The 21,253-nt window shown below is 46.2% G+C and overlaps 1 protein-coding gene across 1 annotated transcript in view; it reads left to right on the top strand.

Moving 5' to 3' along the window:
* LOC307270657 (formin-like protein 2) overlaps positions 1 to 21,253 on the top strand; it is a gene marked incomplete at both ends in the record, with an annotated part of 43,610 nt that overhangs the window by 17,685 nt on the left and 4,672 nt on the right. Inside the window, 12 exon segments of the mRNA XM_080054540.1 lie at positions 5,417 to 5,517; positions 5,644 to 5,680; positions 5,682 to 5,809; positions 5,966 to 5,986; positions 6,962 to 7,086; positions 11,784 to 11,986; positions 12,653 to 12,887; positions 13,024 to 13,092; positions 14,119 to 14,199; positions 14,631 to 14,760; positions 15,814 to 15,974; positions 18,451 to 18,552. Of these exon segments, the coding sequence (XP_079910666.1) occupies positions 5,417 to 5,517; positions 5,644 to 5,680; positions 5,682 to 5,809; positions 5,966 to 5,986; positions 6,962 to 7,086; positions 11,784 to 11,986; positions 12,653 to 12,887; positions 13,024 to 13,092; positions 14,119 to 14,199; positions 14,631 to 14,760; positions 15,814 to 15,974; positions 18,451 to 18,552 (1,393 nt within the window).

Raw genomic sequence — 21,253 nt, 5'->3', positions numbered from 1 at the left:
AGTGGGTTATTATGCAGGATAATGCACACAGTGGGTTATTATGCAGGATAATGCACAGTGGGTTATCATGCAGGATAATGCACACAGTGGGTTATTATGCAGGATAATGCACAGTGGGTTATCATGCAGGATAATGCACACAGTGGGTTATCATGCAGGATAATGCACAGTGGGTTATTATGCAGGATAATGCACACAGTGGGTTATCATGCAGGATAATGCACACAGTGGGTTATCATGCAGGATAATGCACACAGTGGGTTATCATGCAGGATAATGCACAGTGGGTTATCATGCAGGATAATGCACAGTGGGTTATTATGTAGGATAATGCACAGTGGGTTATTATGCAGGATAATGCACAGTGGGTTATTATGTAGGATAATGCACACAGTGGGTTATTATGTAGGATAATGCACACAGTGGGTTATTATGTAGGATAATGCACACAGTGGGTTATTATGCAGGATAATGCACAGTGGGTTATCATGCAGGATAATGCACAGTGGGTTATCATGCAGGATAATGCACACAGTGGGTTATTATGCAGGTTAATGCACAGTGGGTTATCATGCAGGTTAATGCACAGTGGGTTATTATGCAGGATAATGCACAGTGGGTTATTATGCAGGATAATGCACAGTGGGTTATTATGTAGGATAATGCACACAGTGGGTTATTATGTAGGATAATGCACACAGTGGGTTATTATGTAGGATAATGCACACAGTGGGTTATTATGCAGGATAATGCACAGTGGGTTATCATGCAGGATAATGCACAGTGGGTTATCATGCAGGATAATGCACACAGTGGGTTATTATGCAGGTTAATGCACAGTGGGTTATCATGCAGGTTAATGCACAGTGGGTTATCATGCAGGATAATGCACACAGTGGGTTATCATGCAGGATAATGCACAGTGGGTTATTATGCAGGATAATGCACACAGTGGGTTATTATGCAGGATAATGCACAGTGGGTTATCATGCAGGATAATGCACAGTGGGTTATCATGCAGGATAATGCACAGTGGGTTATTATGCAGGATAATGCACAGTGGGTTATTATGCAGGATAATGCACAGTGGGTTATGCAGGATAATGCAGAGTGGGTTATCATGCAGGATAATGCACACAATGGGTTATCATGCAGGATAATGCACAGTGGGTTATCATGCAGGATAATGCACAGTGGGTTATTATGCAGGATAATGCACAGTGGGTTATTATGCAGGATAATGCACAGTGGGTTATGCAGGATAATGCAGAGTGGGTTATCATGCAGGATAATGCACACAGTGGGTTATCATGCAGGATAATGCACACAGTGGGTTATCATGCAGGATAATGCACAGTGGGTTATCATGCAGGATAATGCACAGTGGGTTATCATGCAGGATAATGCACAGTGGGTTATCATGCAGGATAATGCACAGTGGGTTATCATGCAGGATAATGCACAGTGGGTTATCATGCAGGATAATGCACACAGTGGGTTATCATGCAGGATAATGCACACAGTGGGTTATTATGCAGGATAATGCACAGTGGGTTATCATGCAGGATAATGCACACAGTGGGTTATCATGCAGGATAATGCACAGTGGGTTATCATGCAGGATAATGCACAGTGGGTTATCATGCAGGATAATGCACAGTGGGTTATTATGTAGGATAATGCACAGTGGGTTATTATGCAGGATAATGCACAGTGGGTTATTATGTAGGATAATGCACACAGTGGGTTATTATGTAGGATAATGCACACAGTGGGTTATTATGTAGGATAATGCACACAGTGGGTTATTATGCAGGATAATGCACAGTGGGTTATCATGCAGGATAATGCACAGTGGGTTATCATGCAGGATAATGCACAGTGGGTTATTATGCAGGATAATGCACAGTGGGTTATTATGCAGGATAATGCACAGTGGGTTATTATGCAGGATAATGCACAGTGGGTTATGCAGGATAATGCAGAGTGGGTTATTATGCAGGATAATGCACAGTGGGTTATTATGCAGGATAATGCACAGTGGGTTATTATGCAGGATAATGCACACAGTGGGTTATTATGCAGGATAATGCACAGTGGGTTATGCAGGATAATGCAGAGTGGGTTATTATGCAGGATAATGCACAGTGGGTTATTATGCAGGATAATGCACAGTGGGTTAACATGCAGGATAATGCACAGTGGGTTATTATGCAGGATAATGCACAGTGGGTTATTATGCAGGATAATGCACACAGTGGGTTATTATGCAGGATAATGCACAGTGGGTTATCATGCAGGATAATGCACACAGTGGGTTATTATGCAGGATAATGCACAGTGGGTTATCATGCAGGATAATGCACACAGTGGGTTATCATGCAGGATAATGCACAGTGGGTTATTATGCAGGATAATGCACACAGTGGGTTATCATGCAGGATAATGCACACAGTGGGTTATCATGCAGGATAATGCACACAGTGGGTTATCATGCAGGATAATGCACAGTGGGTTATCATGCAGGATAATGCACAGTGGGTTATTATGTAGGATAATGCACAGTGGGTTATTATGCAGGATAATGCACAGTGGGTTATTATGTAGGATAATGCACACAGTGGGTTATTATGTAGGATAATGCACACAGTGGGTTATTATGCAGGATAATGCACAGTGGGTTATCATGCAGGATAATGCACAGTGGGTTATCATGCAGGATAATGCACACAGTGGGTTATTATGCAGGTTAATGCACAGTGGGTTATCATGCAGGTTAATGCACAGTGGGTTATTATGCAGGATAATGCACAGTGGGTTATCATGCAGGATAATGCACACAGTGGGTTATTATGTAGGATAATGCACACAGTGGGTTATTATGTAGGATAATGCACACAGTGGGTTATTATGCAGGATAATGCACAGTGGGTTATCATGCAGGATAATGCACAGTGGGTTATCATGCAGGATAATGCACACAGTGGGTTATTATGCAGGTTAATGCACAGTGGGTTATCATGCAGGTTAATGCACAGTGGGTTATCATGCAGGATAATGCACACAGTGGGTTATCATGCAGGATAATGCACAGTGGGTTATTATGCAAGATAATGCACACAGTGGGTTATTATGCAGGATAATGCACAGTGGGTTATCATGCAGGATAATGCACAATGGGTTATCATGCAGGATAATGCACAGTGGGTTATTATGCAGGATAATGCACAGTGGGTTATTATGCAGGATAATGCACAGTGGGTTATGCAGGATAATGCAGAGTGGGTTATCATGCAGGATAATGCACACAATGGGTTATCATGCAGGATAATGCACAGTGGGTTATCATGCAGGATAATGCACAGTGGGTTATTATGCAGGATAATGCACAGTGGGTTATTATGCAGGATAATGCACAGTGGGTTATGCAGGATAATGCAGAGTGGGTTATTATGCAGGTTAATGCACACAGTGGGTTATCATGCAGGATAATGCACAGTGGGTTATTATGCAGGATAATGCACAGTGGGTTATCATGCAGGATAATGCACACAGTGGGTTATCATGCAGGATAATGCACAGTGGGTTATTATGCAGGTTAATGCACAGTGGGTTATCATGCAGGTTAATGCACAGTGGGTTATTATGCAGGATAATGCACAGTGGGTTATTATGCAGGATAATGCACAGTGGGTTATTATGTAGGATAATGCACACAGTGGGTTATTATGTAGGATAATGCACACAGTGGGTTATTATGTAGGATAATGCACACAGTGGGTTATTATGTAGGATAATGCACACAGTGGGTTATTATGCAGGATAATGCACAGTGGGTTATCATGCAGGATAATGCACAGTGGGTTATCATGCAGGATAATGCACAGTGGGTTATTATGTAGGATAATGCACACAGTGGGTTATTATGCAGGATAATGCACACAGTGGGTTATTATGCAGGATAATGCACAGTGGGTTATCATGCAGGATAATGCACAGTGGGTTATCATGCAGGATAATGCACACAGTGGGTTATTATGCAGGATAATGCACAGTGGGTTATTATGTAGGATAATGCACACAGTGGGTTATTATGCAGGATAATGCACACAGTGGGTTATTATGCAGGATAATGCACAGTGGGTTATCATGCAGGATAATGCACAGTGGGTTATTATGTAGGATAATGCACAGTGGGTTATTATGTAGGATAATGCACACAGTGGGTTATTATGCAGGATAATGCACAGTGGGTTATCATGCAGGATAATGCACAGTGGGTTATTATGTAGGATAATGCACAGTGGGTTATTATGTAGGATAATGCACACAGTGGGTTATTATGCAGGATAATGCACAGTGGGTTATCATGCAGGATAATGCACAGTGGGTTATCATGCAGGATAATGCACAGTGGGTTATTATGTAGGATAATGCACACAGTGGGTTATTATGCAGGATAATGCACACAGTGGGTTATTATGCAGGATAATGCACAGTGGGTTATCATGCAGGATAATGCACAGTGGGTTATCATGCAGGATAATGCACACAGTGGGTTATTATGCAGGTTAATGCACAGTGGGTTATCATGCAGGTTAATGCACAGTGGGTTATCATGCAGGATAATGCACACAGTGGGTTATCATGCAGGATAATGCACAGTGGGTTATTATGCAGGATAATGCACACAGTGGGTTATTATGCAGGATAATGCACAGTGGGTTATCATGCAGGATAATGCACAGTGGGTTATTATGCAGGATAATGCACAGTGGGTTATCATGCAGGATAATGCACAGTGGGTTATTATGCAGGATAATGCACAGTGGGTTATGCAGGATAATGCAGAGTGGGTTATCATGCAGGATAATGCACACAATGGGTTATCATGCAGGATAATGCACAGTGGGTTATCATGCAGGATAATGCACAGTGGGTTATTATGCAGGATAATGCACAGTGGGTTATTATGCAGGATAATGCACAGTGGGTTATGCAGGATAATGCAGAGTGGGTTATCATGCAGGATAATGCACAGTGGGTTATCATGCAGGATAATGCACAGTGGGTTATCATGCAGGATAATGCACAGTGGGTTATCATGCAGGATAATGCACACAGTGGGTTATCATGCAGGATAATGCACACAGTGGGTTATCATGCAGGATAATGCACACAGTGGGTTATCATGCAGGATAATGCACAGTGGGTTATCATGCAGGATAATGCACAGTGGGTTATCATGCATGATAATGCACAGTGGGTTATCATGCAGGATAATGCACACAGTGGGTTATTATGCAGGTTAATGCACAGTGGGTTATTATGCAGGATAATGCACACAGTGGGTTATTATGTGACGAGTTGCTTATTGTTGGTGGTAATGTAGTGTGTACCTGATTGGTTCTTTCAGCCCGGAGACCGTAGCCTATCACAGCATGGGACCAGTGATGGGCGGAGCTCCGTTGATGCCCCCCCCTCCGCCTCCCCCTCCCCCACCGATGCCGGGAACAGGTGAGTCTCCACCAATCAGATCGCTGCGTTTGGCTTGGACTTCATTCTGATTATAATATATTATTATATAATGAATGACTATCTGTAACACTGAAAGCTTTTCTTCTTCCTCTGTGGTGTTTAAAGAGTTTAACGGCTGCTACCCAGCCCCCCCGCCCCCTCCTCCCCCCCCCTCCCCCTCCCTGTCGGACCAGTGAACTGTCTTCTGTCCCGATGCCGCCGCCCCCCCCGCCCGTAGCCCCCCCTCTACCGGGGTCCGGCCCAACTGTCATCTTCAACTCAGGACTCGCAGGTCAGAAACTCTTTAGATTAGAAAGAAAACTCAGCGTTTGTTTCAATAAGGGAAATAGAACTGAGAACGTTTTATTGCTTTAATTCTATAAAGATCTTTAATGTCTATATATAGAAAACATTTCTAACATCTCGACTTTGTCTCTGTCTGCCACAGAGGGGACGCTCAAGTTATTCTGTAAGTTTCACATTTCTGATCCATAAACTGTCATCAAACGCCTGCATGTCTGTCTGTCTGTCTGTCTGTCTGTCTGTCTGTCTGTCTGCTCACCTGCCCGTCTGTCTGCTCACCTGTCTGTCTGCTCACCTGTCTGTGTGTCTGTCTGTCTGTCTGTCTGTCTGTCTGTCTGTCTGTCTGTCTGCTCACCTGTCTGTCTGTCTGTCTGTCTGCTCGTCTGTCTGTCTGTCTGTCTGTCTGTCTGCTCACCTGTCTGTCTGCCTGTCTGTCTGTCTGCCTGCTCACCTGTCTGTCTGTCTGTCTGTCTGTCTGTCTGTCTGCTCACCTGTCTGTCTGCCTACCTGCTCACCTGTCTGTCTGTCTATCTGTCTGTCTGCCTGTCTATCTGTCTGTCTGCTCACCTGTCTGTCTGCCTGTCTGCTCACCTGTCTGCCTGCCTGCTCTCCTGTCTGTCTCTCTAGCGGTGAAGATAAAGAAGCCGATCCAGACTAAGTTCTGTCTGTCTGTCTGCTCACCTGTCTGTCTGCTCTCCTGTCTGTCTGCCTGCTCACCTGTCTGTCTGTCTGCTCTCCTGTCTGTCTGTCTGCTCTCCTGTCTGCCTGCTCTCCTGTCTGTCTGCCTGCTCACCTGTCTGTCTGCCTGCTCTCCTGTCTGTCTGTCTGCTCTCCTGTCTGTCTGTCTGCTCTCCTGTCTGTCTGCCTGCTCACCTGTCTGTCTGTCTGCTCTCCTGTCTGTCTGCTCACCTGTCTGTCTGTCTGCTCACCTGTCTGTCTGTCTGTCTGCTCTCCTGTCTGTCTGCTCACCTGTCTGTCTGTCTGCTCACCTGTCTGTCTGTCTGCTCTCCTGTCTGTCTGTCTGCTCACCTGTCTGTCTGCCTGCTCTCCTGTCTGTCTGTCTGCTCTCCTGTCTGTGTGTCTGTCTGTCTGTCTGTCTGCTCACCTGTCTGTCTGCCTGCTCTCCTGTCTGTCTCTCTAGCGGTGAAGATAAAGAAGCCAATCCAGACTAAGTTCCGGCTGCCGGTGCTGAACTGGGTCGCGCTGAAGCCGAGTCAGATCAACGGCACGGTGTTCAACGACGTGGACGACGAATCCATCCTGCAGGTACACACACACACACACACACACACCAGGGATGGAAATTAACTTTTTTGCCTACCAGCCACTGTGGCAGGTAGATTTAAAAATCTACCAGCCACTCATCTTTTTTACCAGCCACTTTTTATACGCAATATCTTTTTTAATATATGCGTTAATGTTAAACAATACAATAGTAAGAATAGCTAATGAAAGTGTTTTTCATACAAATGTTTTCCATCAGAAGTCATTTGTACTGTAAGTAGGTGCTACCAAGGAACTGAGTTGCAAATTAAATGGTACACTCTTACTATATATGATACACAATACACGCCATCTTTATTTCAAAACATTTTATAATTGAACTCCATATATACTCTGGGTTCAATGCAACTTTTTTTCCCAACTGGCCCGCTTAGCCAATAGATCCGAGTTTTACTGGCCCCTTGTATATTTTCACTGGCCCTGCAGACACCTTTTTTTCATCATTTAGTCAATAATTATAATACAGTATTGAAGTTACCTTTAGATTTCTTTTTTCTTTTTAGTTAATGATATGAAATGTTGATATTGTGCACAATATCAACATTTCATATAATTAACTAATAAGAGATGCAGGTCTGATCAGTCTTTGTGGTGTGGTAGTGTTTATCACTTTCTCCATATGCATTAGGGATGTGAATGTGTCGACACATTGACCGGTTTTCCACTTGCGCTCAAGTCGAATTTAAAAATAGAAATCTGAAAATCAGGGAGTTATGCCGTTTTATTAATGGGAGATAGACTTTAGACTTTAGACTTTAGACTTTATTGTCCCCAAGGGGAAATTCTTTTCCACATCACATGTACATTTATGGGCTGCACGCCGACAGACAACAGACAGACACAAAGTAAACATACATACAGGATATATAAACAGGGTGGGACTGGGGTGATTTATCTTGGCCTTTTGTTGAGGGCTGCTATGGCTGCAGGCACCAGGCTTTTGCCATAGCGAGCCCTCCGGCACAGCAGGGACCTGTACCTGCGTCCGGAGGGCATGACAGTGAAGTGGCAGTTGAGTGGGTGTGTGTTGTCCTGTGCTATTGTAAGTGCGATGCGTGAGATGGCCTTGACATTGAGCTCTGACAGTGTGGGTGTGGGGAGACCGATTAATTTGGCAGCAATGTTTGTGACACGTGTGAGTTTGACCCGGTTTTTGACAGTGAGCATGTTAAAGAAGCAGGTGGAACAGTAGAGCAGGATGGGCTGGACAATACTTTGATACAACAGAAGGAGGAGATGGGGGGCAACATAGAGTCCTTTAAGTTTACGGATGGCATACAGTCTTTGGTGGCTCCTTTTTTGAATGTCCGTTGTGTGCTGGTCGAAAGTGAGTTTATTGTCCAGTGTGAGTCCAAGGTATTTAAAGCTGTCAACTGTTTCTACTGTGTCATTGTTGATGAGAGTAGGGGGCTGGGGTGATGGGGTACCTAGTGTTATTTCTTTTGTTTTGGCTACGTTGAGATGGAGGAAGTTATGTGTGCACCATTGGGAGAAGTGAGTGACAGTGTTGTGGTAATCTGATACAGAGTTATTGTCTGATAGGAGGGCGAGGATGGCAGTGTCATCGGAGTATTTGAGGTAGGTGGTGGTGAGGGAGGGGCTGGTGCAGTCATTGGTGTAAAGTGTGTAAAGGAAAGGGCTGAGCACACAGCCCTGGGGGGCTCCGGTGTTGGTGGTGAGTGTGGGTGATGTGGATGTGCCTACCCGAACAGCTTGTCGTCTGTCGCTGAGGAAGTTGTGCAGGAGATGGATCAGGATGGGTGGAGTGTTGAGGTGGTGAAGCTTCTGGATGAGCAGGTGTCTTTGGATGGTGTTGAAGGCGGAGCTGAAGTCCACAAAGAGGATCCTGGCGAAATTGCCTGTGGAGTCCAAGTGCTGGAGAAGAAGATGCAGCAGGCAGGCGACAGCGTCCTCTGTGCCCCTTTTTTCCCTGTAGGCGAATTGAAGGGGGTCCAGATGAGGTTTGACGAATGGGAGGATGGTCCTGAGCAGCAGTTTTTCGAAGCATTTCATAATTATGGGTGTGAGGGCGATGGGGCGGTAGTGATTTAGTTCGGTGGGTCGTGATTTTTTGGGTACCGGGATTATTGTTGCACTTTTCCAGAGGAGGGGTATTGTGGCTGTGAGGTAGGATTGGCAGAAGAGGGAGTGGGCAATTGGAGCCAGCTCAGCGGCACAGGTCTTCAGCACCCTTGCTGGGATGCCGTCGGGTCCTGGGGCCTTGGATGGGTTGCACCGGCTGAGCTGGTGCCGAACTTCCTCCACTGTGAAGGGGGCAGACTCATTGGGATCTATTGGGGGGAGAGCCTGTAGTGCTTGTATGCAGTTGTTTGTGAAATCCTGTGAGTCAAACCGGTTGAAAAATGTGTTCAGTTCAGTGGGGAGAGCATGTGTGGTGTGTGAATTTGTTTTTCTGTGAGTGGGTTTGTAACCAGTGAGTGTGTTGACCATCTGAAAGGCTTCCTTAGTGTTCATGCTGCTAAACTTGTGTTCCAGGTTGTTTTTGAACTGTATTTTGGCCATGAAGATTTTATTTTTAATATTGCGGTTTGCATATTGGAGACCAGCTGAGTCCTTGAGCCTGAAGGCTGTGTGCTTCTCTTTCAGGCATTTTTTTATTTCAGTGGTAACCCAAGGTTTTGAGTTGGGGTATTTTTTTATTGCTTTCACTGGTATGGTGGTGTGTATGCAGAAGTTGATGTAATCGGATATGGCAGTGACTTTGTTGTCCAAATCTCCGTCGAAGATCGTCCAGTCGGTGCATGCCAGGGAACCTTGGAGTTGTGCAGTGGAGTCCTCCGACCACTGTGGGGCGCTGTAGGACTGTGGGGGGAGGCGTTTTAGTACTTGTTTGTACAGCGGAAGTAAACAGATGACGTTGTGGTCTGCGAGTCCGAGCGGTGGATATGAAGTTGTCCTGAAGGCGTCTGAGATGTTACCGTAGCATAAGTCCAATATGTTGTTTCCTCTGGTAGGAGTGTCAACATACTGCTGGAATGTTGGGAGCACGGAGTCGAGTCTGCAGGTGTTGAAGTCCCCAAGAATAAGCACTGGCGCTCCGGGGTACTTAGCTGCCATGGCGTTAGCATCCTCGGCTACCAGCTCTGCTGCTACGTTGACGTTAGCGCTGGGTGCGATGTACACACAGCTGACCACAACAGTTGGGAATTCCCGAGGGAGATAGTAGGGGCGAAGGGACACGGTGAGCATTTCCAGGTCGGTCAGATGTCACCGTGTCACGTCTGGTCGTGAGCGCGCTGCAGGAGCGTCACTTCTGCAAGGTGCGTGCATGAAGTAATCAGCTACACATAAGAGTCCGGTGTCGGACCATGTTTTCACTGTTGATAAAAAACAGTGCAGTGCAAAAGATGCAGCATAATGTTAAACGCTCGTCTGAGACTATGACGTTAAATCATCTAGAAACACACGATGCCTTCGTCCGAGCAAAGCAGCGTTTCACCGTGAGATCACAAGTGAGTGCGCGAGCCACCGCACGGGGAAGAACTCTGTGGTTTGAGGCTCAAATAATAACCGGGGATATTCTCCCCGTTAGCGATACCGATGGGAAAGGCTTCCCTGTTTGTGTGCGATCTGATTGTATGTCTCGAGCCTTAAAACACAAAGCCATGTCGACAAACTGACTGCGCGACTCAAGGGACTGTATGTGAGCCGAATCCCTCCGTTAGTTTCTGTTTCAGCCGACACAATTAAAATCACCTCTAAGCACGGACAGCGTTTAAATAAAGCCTCTCATTTGTATTATCATTAGGGCTTTGATGCAAATACTGTAACAACGGCGGCAGCTCTGCTGCTTAAAGGAAAAGCGCAGTTTTCACTTTATTTTCAGCACCTCAACCTCTGCTGTGGGAAGAAAAAAAGGGGCAAAGTAAGTCGATTGATTTGTCGACTTATGCCTCCACACGTTAACTCGCAGATAGTATTTCCTAGCGGAGCGGATCGCGCCGTAGTTCAGTTCGACTAGAAAGGCAAAAAGAAACTGTTGAACTGTGTAGCGCCCTGTCATAATGTTCATGACGAATGTATTAAATATGCAAATTAGATCAGACCTGACTGGAAAGTATTACCCGACACAGTGCCTGTCTCTCTCTCCCTGCCTGTCTCTCTCCCTGCCTGTCTCTCTCTCTCTCCCTGTCTCTCTCTCTCTCTCTCTCTCTCCCTGCCTGTCTCTCTCTCCCTGCCTGTCTCTCTCTCTCTCTCTCTCTACCTGTCTCTCTCTCTCTGCCTGTCTCTCTCTCCCTGCCTGTCTCTCCCTCTCTCCCTGCCTGTCTCTCTCTCTCTCTCTCTCTCCCTGCCTGTCTCTCTCTGTCTCTCTCTCTCTCTCTCTCTCCCTGCCTGTCTCTCTCTCTCTCTCTCCCTGCCTCTCTCTCTCTCCCTGCCTGTCTCTCTCTCCCTGCCTGTCTCTCTCTCTCTCTCTCTCTACCTGTCTCTCTCTCTCTGCCTGTCTCTCTCTCCCTGCCTGTCTCTCCCTCTCTCCCTGCCTGTCTCTCTCTCTCTCTCTCTCTCCCTGCCTGTCTCTCTCTGTCTCTCTCTCTCTCTCTCTCTCTCCCTGCCTGTCTCTCTCTCTCTCTCCCTGCCTCTCTCTCTCTCCCTGCCTGTCTCTCTCTCCCTGCCTGTCTCTCTCTCTCTCTCTCCCTCTCTACCTGTCTCTCTCTCTGTAGGACCTGGATGTGGAGAGCTTTGAGGAGCTCTTCAAGACGAAGGCCCAGGGCCCGGCGGTGGACCTGACCCTGTCCAGACAGAAGGTTCCTCAGAAGCTCCAGTCCAAAGTGTCTCTGCTGGAGGCCAACCGCGCCAAGAACCTCGCCATCACTCTGAGGAAGGCCGGGCAGGGCTCTGAGGTCATCTGTAGGGCGATACACACGTAGGTCAAAGATCACTGCCCCGTCTGTCTGTCTGTCTGTCTGTCTGTCTGTCTGTCTGTCTGTCTGTCTGTCTGTCTGTCTGTCTGTCTGTCTGTCTGTCTGTCTGTCTGTCTGTCTGTCTGTCCTCTTCACAGCAGACCCGGGTTAGAATCTGTCTGTCTGTCTGTCTGTCTGTCTGTCTGTCTGTCTGTCTGTCTGTCCTCTTCACAGCAGACCCGGGTTAGAATCCAGCCCGGGTCGTTCTCTGCATGTCATTCCCCTCTCTGACACATTTCATCTCTGTCTCTACACACTGTCTGATAAAAGGTCATTAGGGTTAGTGACAGTAGTTCACTGTGAGATGATTGGTCCTTTGTAACTAATCTGTGTGTGTGTGTGTGTGTGTGTGTGTGTGTGTGTCTCTCTCTGTCTCTCTCTCTGTCTCTCTCTCTGTGTCTGTCTGTCTGCCTGTCTGTCTCTCTCTCTCTCTCTCTCTCTCTGTCTGCCTGTCTCTCTCTCTCTCTCTCTCTCTCTCTGTCTGCCTGTCTCTCTCTCTCCCTGTCTCTCTGTCTCTCTCTCTCTCTCTCTCTCTCTCTGTCTCCCTGTCTGTCTCTCTCTCTCTCTCTCTCTCTCTGTCTCCCTGTCTCTCTCCCTGTCTCTCCCTGTCTCTCTCTCTCTCTCTCTAGCTTTGACCTGAGGACCATGCGTGTGGACTTCGTGGAGTGCTTGATGCGGTTCCTTCCCACAGAGGCCGAGGTGAAGCTGCTCAGACAGTACGAGAGAGACAGGAAACCTCTGGAGGCTCTGAGTGACGAGGACCGATTCATGATGTCATTCAGCCGCATCGAGAGACTCACCCAGAGGATGGGCATCATCACCTTCATGGGGAACTTCACCGACAACGTGCAGATGTTAACTCCTGTAAGACAGACAGACAGACAGACAGACAGACAGACAGACAGACAGACAGACAGACAGACAGACAGACAGACAGACAGACAGACAGACAGACAGACCTGTCTCACCCTCCCCCTGTCTCTCTCTCTGTGTGTTGCAGCAACTCCACGCGATGATCGCTGCTTCAGTTTCTATCAGATCGTCTCAGAAGCTCAAAAAGATCCTGGAGGTCAGTGTGTGTTTAGATTTACCATCACAGAGTTTAAATGAATACATACTGTTTCAATGTGTTTCAATGACTATATACTGTGTTTAAAGGTGCAGTGTGTAATATGACATCATCAAGAAAGTTCTACAAAGTTCTAGAATGCAACACTCCCTGGGTAACCCCACCCCTTTAGAATAATAACAGAAGCTACAGTGGCCTTCAAGGACAAGAACAATTCTACATTCTAAACAATGCACCTGATGACATTCCAAAAACATGGATGCCTCCATAAGACTTACCCTCTCAATGGACAAAATGTAATATTAATATTTGTAATTCTCCGCTCAGGAGGATCATTCAGATTATTGGCAGAGGTGATTTTACACCAATGAGGACATATTTATGAATGTGTAAAATGTTACACAGTGCCCCTTTAAATGTGCTTTATATATTATACACTGTACTACCCTGTGAGAATCCTGACCTGGTTAGGGTTAGGGGGTTAGGGGGTTGTCGGGGGCGGCAGTGGCGAAGTGGGTAGGGAGTTCGCCTCTGGTGTGCAGGGTCGGCGGTTTGGGTCTGTGATAAACGGAGATATAGCGCTATACAAGTCCATTTACCATTAGGGGGTTACGGTTAGGGGGTTAGAGGGTTAGGGGTTAGGGGGTTAGGGTTAGGGGGTTAGGGTTGGGGGTTAGGGGGTTAGGGGGTTAGGGTTAGGGGGTTAGGGTTGGGGGTTAGGGGGTTAGGGTTAGGGGGTTAGGGTTAGGGGTTAGGGGGTTAGGGTTGGGGGTTAGGGTTGGGGGTTAGAGGGTTAGGGGTTAGGGGGTTAGGGTTAGGGGGTTAGGGTTGGGGGTTAGGGGGTTAGGGGGTTAGGGTTAGGGGGTTAGGGTTGGGGGTTACGGGGTTAGGGTTGGGGGTTAGGGGGTTAGGGGGTTACGGTTAGGGGGTTAGAGGGTTAGGGGTTAGGGGGTTAGGGTTGGGGGTTAGGGGGTTAGGGTATCCAGATAATCCTGACCTGTCTGGTTCTTCTCTGTCATGTTGTAGATCATCTTGGCTTTGGGAAACTACATGAACAGCAGCAAGAGAGGAGCTGTGTACGGATTCAAGCTGCAGAGTCTAGACCTGGTAACACACACACACACACACACAGACACGCACACACCCCACACACACACACACACACACACACACACACACACACACACACACACACACACACACACACACACACACACACACACACACACACACACACACACACACACACACACACACACACACACACACACACACACACACACACACACACACCACACACACATACACACACACACACACACACACACAGACAGACAGACACACACACACACACCAAAATTTGTATCGACAGAATCTGATATTAACAGGAATATACTGAGCATGCTGTGTCTGTCTGTCTGTCTGTCTGTCTGTCTGTCTGTCTGTCTGTCTGTCTGTCTGTCTGTGTCTGTCTGTCTGTCTGTCTGTCTGTCTGTCTGTCTGTCTGTCTGTCTGTCTGTCTGTCTGTCTGTCTGTAGCTGCTGGACACCAAGTCGACAGACAGGAAGCAGACGTTGCTTCACTACATCTCCAGCGTGGTGAGAGAGAAATACCCGGCCGTCTCTCTGTTCTACAACGAGCTGCACTACGTGGACAAGGCCGCAGCAGGTCAGTGTGAGCCAATCAGCACGCAGCAGCACTGTGACATCACTGTGACATCACTGTGACATCACTGTGACATCACTGTGACATCACTGTGACATCACTGTGACATCATAGGGCTGGGTGTGGAGGTTCATTACTGTTTTAAAACTGACTCAAAACGTGTCCGTAACATCAAGTATCCACGGCTGCGTTCCGAATTGCATACTTTCTACTATATAGTATGTAGAAAAAAGATTTAGGATGTCCCGATTCTTGTGGCCAGAATTAGGATGGTTAGAAGTACCCGGATGTCCTACTTCATGCGGCCAAGATTGTTAGTGTTGAAAACTGCATCCTATTTGGGCGATTCTGACCCACAATCCGGTGCGAACGTGAAGTGACGTAACATCGACGAAGCCTCCATATGAAAACAAACGGGGATGAGACGGATATAAAAGCAAGAGGCAAGATCAAGGAGCCATGTTAGGATGAAAGAGTAAAAGTATGTCCCAATAGTGTGCCCACTGCATCCTAACTAGATTCTTTTTATCGTCGGATGTAGTATGTAGAATAGAAAAAAGAAAGAGTATGAGATTTGGAACGCAACCTACATGTCGTTACCGTCAGAGCGAATCAGCACGCAGCATGTTGATGTGCCGAGATGTTAAAGTGATGGTGATTGGCTGTGTGGAGGTCTGGAGGGTCAGGGTTCTTTCAGATTGTTTCACCATAATGTGTGATGTCTTCCTGTTAAAACTGATTACATGGAAAAGACTTCAAGGTTTCAGTGAAACATTTAGAACAATACCCAGCCCAAGTCCTCACCTGCATGTGTGCGTGTCTGTCTGTCTGTCTGTCTGTCTGTCTGTCTGTCTGTCTGTCTGTCTGTCTGTCTGTCTGTCTGTCTGTCTGTCTGTGTGTCTGTCTGTCTGTCTGTCTGTCTCTCTGTCTGTGTGTCTGTCTGTCTGTGTGTGTGTGTCTGTCTCTGTGTGTGTGTGTGTCTGTCTGTGTGTCTCTCTGTCTGTCTGTCTGTCTGTCTGTGTGTCTGTCTGTCTGTCTCTCTGTCTGTGCGTACAGTGAGTCTGGAGAACGTGCTCTCTGATGTGAAGGAGCTTCAGCGCGGCATGGAGCTGACGTGGAGAGAGTTCAGCGTGGGACACAACGCCACGCTGAAAGATTTCATCAGCCGTCACGAGGCGCGACTGGGCAAGCTGCAGGAGGACGCACGCATCGCTCAGGTTACTATGGTTACTACACACACACACACGCACGCATCGCTCAGGTTACTATGGTTACTATACACACACACACGCATCGCTCAGGTTACTAGGGTTACTATACACACACGCACGCATCGCTCAGGTTACTAGGGTTACTATACACACACGCATCGCTCAGGTTACTAGGGTTACTATACACACGCACGCATCGCTCAGGTTACTAGGGTTACTATACACACACACACGCATCGCTCAGGTTACTAGGGTTACTATACACACACACACGCATCGCTCAGGTTACTATGGTTACTATACACACGCACGCATCGCTCAGGTTACTATGGTTACTATACACACACACACGCATCGCTCAGGTTACTAGGGTTACTATATACACACGCACGCATCGCTCAGGTTACTATGGTTACTATACACACGCACGCATCGCTCAGGTTACTATGGTTACTACACACACACGCATCGCTCAGGTTACTAGGGTTACTATACACACACACACACGCATCGCTCAGGTTACTAGGGTTACTACACACACGCATCGCACAGGTTACTAGGGTTACTATACACACACACGCATCGCTCAGGTTACTATGGTTACTACACACACACGCATCGCTCAGGTTACTAGGGTTACTACACACACACAGGGTGAGAGGGTGAGAGGGTGAGAGGGTGAGAGGGTGAGAGGGTGAGAGGGTTAGAGGGTTAGAGGGTGAGAGGGTTAGGAGGTGAGAGGGTGAGAGGGTTAGAGGGTTAGAGGGTGAGAGGGTGAGAGGTTTAGGAGGTGAGAGGGTGAGAGGGTTAGAGGGTGAGAGGGTTAGAGGGTTAGAGGGTTAGGGGGTTAGGGGGTTAGGGGGTGAGAGGGTTAGAGGGTGAGAGGGTTAGAGGGTGAGAGGGTTAGAGGGTTAGAGGGTTAGGGGGTTAGAGGGTTAGGGGGTTAGGGGGTGAGAGGGTTAGAGGGTTAGAGGGTTAGAGGGTGAGAGGGTTAGAGGGTTAGAGGGTTAGAGGGTGAGAGGGTTAGAGGGTTAGAGGGTTAGAGGGTTAGAGGGTGAGAGGGTTAGAGGGTTAGAGGGTTAGAGGGTTAGGGGGTTAGGGGGTTAGGGGGTGAGAGGGTTAGAGGGTTAGAGGGTTAGGGGGTTAGGGGGTTAGGGGGTTAGGGGGTGAGAGGGTTAGAGGGTTAGTGTGGAACATGTCTTTTAGAAAAACTTGTCCATGCATTTATCTTTAGTAGACTTGATACTGTAACAGTGTCCTGCTGTAAAGCACTTTGAGTCTGAAATGTGCTATAGAAATAAACTGTCTTTTCTCCAGGATGGGTTAGAGGGTGAGAGGGTGAGAGGGTGAGAGGGTGAGAGGGTGAGAGGGTTAGGGTCCACACTAGTAGTCTTTTCTCCAGGGTGAGAGGGTGAGAGGGTTAGAGGGTGAGAGGGTTAGGGTGAGAGGGTTAGGGTCCACACTAGTAGTCTTTTCTCCAGGGTGAGAGGGTGAGAGGGTTAGAGGGTGAGAGGGTTAGGGTGAGAGGGTTAGGGTCCACACTAGTAGTCTTTTCTCCAGGGTGAGAGGGTGAGAGGGTGAGAGGGTTAGAGGGTGAGAGGGTGAGAGGGTGAGAGGGTTGGAGGGTGAGAGGGTGAGAGGGTGAGAGGGTTAGAGGGTTAGGAGGTGAGAGGGTGAGAGGGTTAGAGGGTTAGGGTTAGAGGGTTAGAGGGTGAGAGGGTGAGAGGGTGAGAGGGTTAGAGGGGTTAGGGTTAGGGTCCGCACTAGTAGTCTTTTCTCCAGGGTGAGAGGGTTAGAGGGTTAGAGGGTGAGAGGGTTAGGGTGAGAGGGTTAGGGTCCACACTAGTAGTCTTTTCTCCAGGGTGAGAGGGTTAGAGGGTTAGGGTGAGAGGGTGAGAGGGTTAGAGGGTGAGAGGGTGAGAGGGTGAGAGGGTTAGGGTGAGAGGGTTAGAGGGTGAGAGGGTGAGAGGGTTAGAGGGTTAGGGGGTTAGAGGGTTAGAGGGTTAGAGGGTGAGAGGGTTAGGAGGTGAGAGGGTGAGAGGGTTAGGAGGTGAAAGGGTGAGAGGGTTAGGAGGTGAGAGGGTTAGGGTTAGAGGGTGAGAGGGTTAGGGTTAGAGGGTGAGAGGGTGAGAGGGTGAGAGGGTGAGAGGGTGAGAGGGTTAGAGGGTTAGAGGGTGAGAGGGTGAGAGGGTGAGAGGGTGAGAGGGTTAGAGGGTTAGAGGGTTAGAGGGTTAGGAGGTGAAAGGGTGAGAGGGTTAGGAGGTGAGAGGGTTAGGGTTAGAGGGTTAGGGTTAGAGGGTGAGAGGGTTAGAGGGTTAGGAGGTGAGAGGGTTAGAGGGTGAGAGGGTGAGAGGGTGAGAGGGTGAGAGGGTGAGAGGGTTAGAGGGTGAGAGGGTGAGAGGGTGAGAGGGTGAGAGGGTTAGAGGGTGAGAGGGTGAGAGGGTGAGAGGGTGAGAGGGTTAATAACTTGTCTTCTCTGCAGGACGCCTTTGAAGACGTCGTGAAGTTTTTCGGGGAAAGTTCGAAGACGATGCCGCCGTCCGTCTTCTTCCCAATCCTGGTTCGCTTCATTAAAGCGTTTAGAGTGAGTCACACACACACACACACACACACACAGAGAGAGTCACTCACACACACACACACAGAGTCACACACACACACACACACACACACACACACACACACAGAGTCACACACACACACACACACACACACACACACACACAGAGAGAGTCACACACACACATACACACAAACAGAGAGTCACACACACACACAGAGTCACACACACACACACACACACACACATAGAGTCACACACACACACACACACACACACACACACACACAGAGTGTCACACACACACACACACACACACACACACACAGAGAGTCACACACACACACACACACACACACACACACACAGAGAGTCACACACACACAGAGAGTCACACACACACACACACACACACACACACACACACACACACACACACACACACACACACACAGAGTCACACACACACACACACACACACACACACACACACACACACAGAGAGTCACACACACACACACACACACACAGAGAGTCACACACACACACACACAGAGAGAGTCACACACACACACACACACAGAGAGTCACACACACACACACACACACACACACACACACACAGAGTCACACACACACACACACACACAGAGAGTCACACACACACACACACACACACACACACAGAGTCACACACACACACACACACAGAGTCACACACACACACACGAATAACTGGTATATGGAGGGGCCTAAACAATGGGGTGTGTGTGTTTTAGTTTTTTTAGTTTTTATTTATTTGCACAATTAAAAAAAGAAACATACAAAAAGAATGGCAAAGAATGCAAATAACATACAGTGCAGGGAGAGGCAGAAAACCCGATGGGCTTATTTGAAGCCTCCACCTAAATAATGTTAAAATTTCACAAAGTTATAAGGAAACACAAAATAAACATACAAAAAATCATATGACTACATAAAGTGATAAACAACTAATAATAACACATTATATATAATAACAACATAATAATAACATCAATATAAAAGCAGAAAATGAGCGTGTGTAAGTGTATGAGTGTGTATGTAAGTCCGTGAAGGGAATATTGGTACATACACATAATTTATTAATTCCTAGAGCATATGTAAATCAAAATGAAACATGGGGACATAGACAGCAATAACAAAAAAAAATATATATATATATAAAAAAAAATAAAAAAAAAAATAAAAGCAATTACAAAACAACAGTTAAATGATCTTTTAAGTTTCTTTTGTAGCATTTTATAGAGGAACAGTTTTTTGCCAGATGGGAAAAGCCATTCCATAATTTGGTACCCCTAAATCTTATTGAAAATTGACCTCTACAAGTAAGAAATTTAGGAGGATGAAGATCTGAAGATTGACGAGTTGAATAGGAGTGCACCTGTGAATTTGTTTTAAAGTAAGTCTTGAAATGTTCAGGAATATTCCCTTCACTTGAATGTATTTTATAAATAAAAACACATATTTGAGAAATATTGATATCGTAAATAGTAAGAATTTGTAGTTTTTGAAATAGAGGAGCAGAAGAGATGTGTGACTCTGATCGAGTTGCAATTCTAACAAAACGTTTCTGGAGGACCAAGATTTTGTAGAGAGTAGTAGGAAAAGTACTTGCCCAAACTATGTTACAATATGAAAGATAGGGATAAATTAGACTATAATACAGAGTAAGTAGACAGTGTGTAGTGACAAGATGACTGACCCTCCTTATTATACCAATAGATTTATTTGTTTTTCTACTAACCCAGTCAGTTTGTTCTCTCCACCTCAAATCTTCATCAACAATAACTCCCAGGAATCTTGTAGATGATACTTGAGGCATCTCAACAGACTCAATTGTAATTTTAGATAAATCCTTAGAATATGTTTTTTTGCCACTGAAAATGATAAAGTTAGATTTTTTTATATTCAAAGATAATTTATTTAATCTAAACCATGTAGCGTAGGCAGTTAAACCAACATTAGCATCCTTAATCAGTGAACTGAAATTTGAGTGAGAGAGAACTAAAGTTGTATCATCTGCAAACATTATTGGAGAAAGGATATTGGAGACATTAGACAAATCATTAATATATATGAGGAATAATAATGGTGCCAGAATGGATCCCTGCGGAACTCCACAGAGTAGTCTGGCTTTGTTGGAATAGCAACCCTTTACACAAACAAACTGTCTTCTGTTGGAGACATAATTGTTTAACCATTTGTACGTAGTGTCATGAAAACCATATTTATACATCTTTTCCAGTAAAATATGATGATTTACTGTATCAAAAGCTTTTGAAAAGTCTATGAAAATACTACAAATAAATTCATTATTTTCAAGTGCAGAAGTAACTTTGTCAATCAGGTGAAGCAGAGCCATATAAGTGGAGTGTTTTTTCCGGAAACCATACTGGTGTTTGTAAAGAATTGAATTAGAATCTAAATGAGAAAGAATCCTTTTATATATAATTTTTTCCAATATTTTTGAAAAACATGGCAAAATAGATATGGGTCTATAGTTATTAAAACAACATGGATCATCAGCTTTAAACAGAGGAATAACTTTGGCAACTTTTAAATCCTCTGGTACAACGCCTGTTTTCAAGGACAGAGAAAATATGTGAGTAAGTGGCTGCAGTATTGACTGTTTTACCTGTTTGACAAGAAATGCAGTAATATTATCATGACCAGCTGAAGACGT

Source organism: Ammodytes marinus (genome assembly GCF_949987685.1).
Source record: "Ammodytes marinus genome assembly, contig: scaffold_276, whole genome shotgun sequence".
NCBI lineage: Eukaryota > Metazoa > Chordata > Actinopteri > Uranoscopiformes > Ammodytidae > Ammodytes > Ammodytes marinus.
Note: the sequence above shows the minus strand (reverse complement) of the source record. Positions and strands in the feature narration are given on the sequence as shown.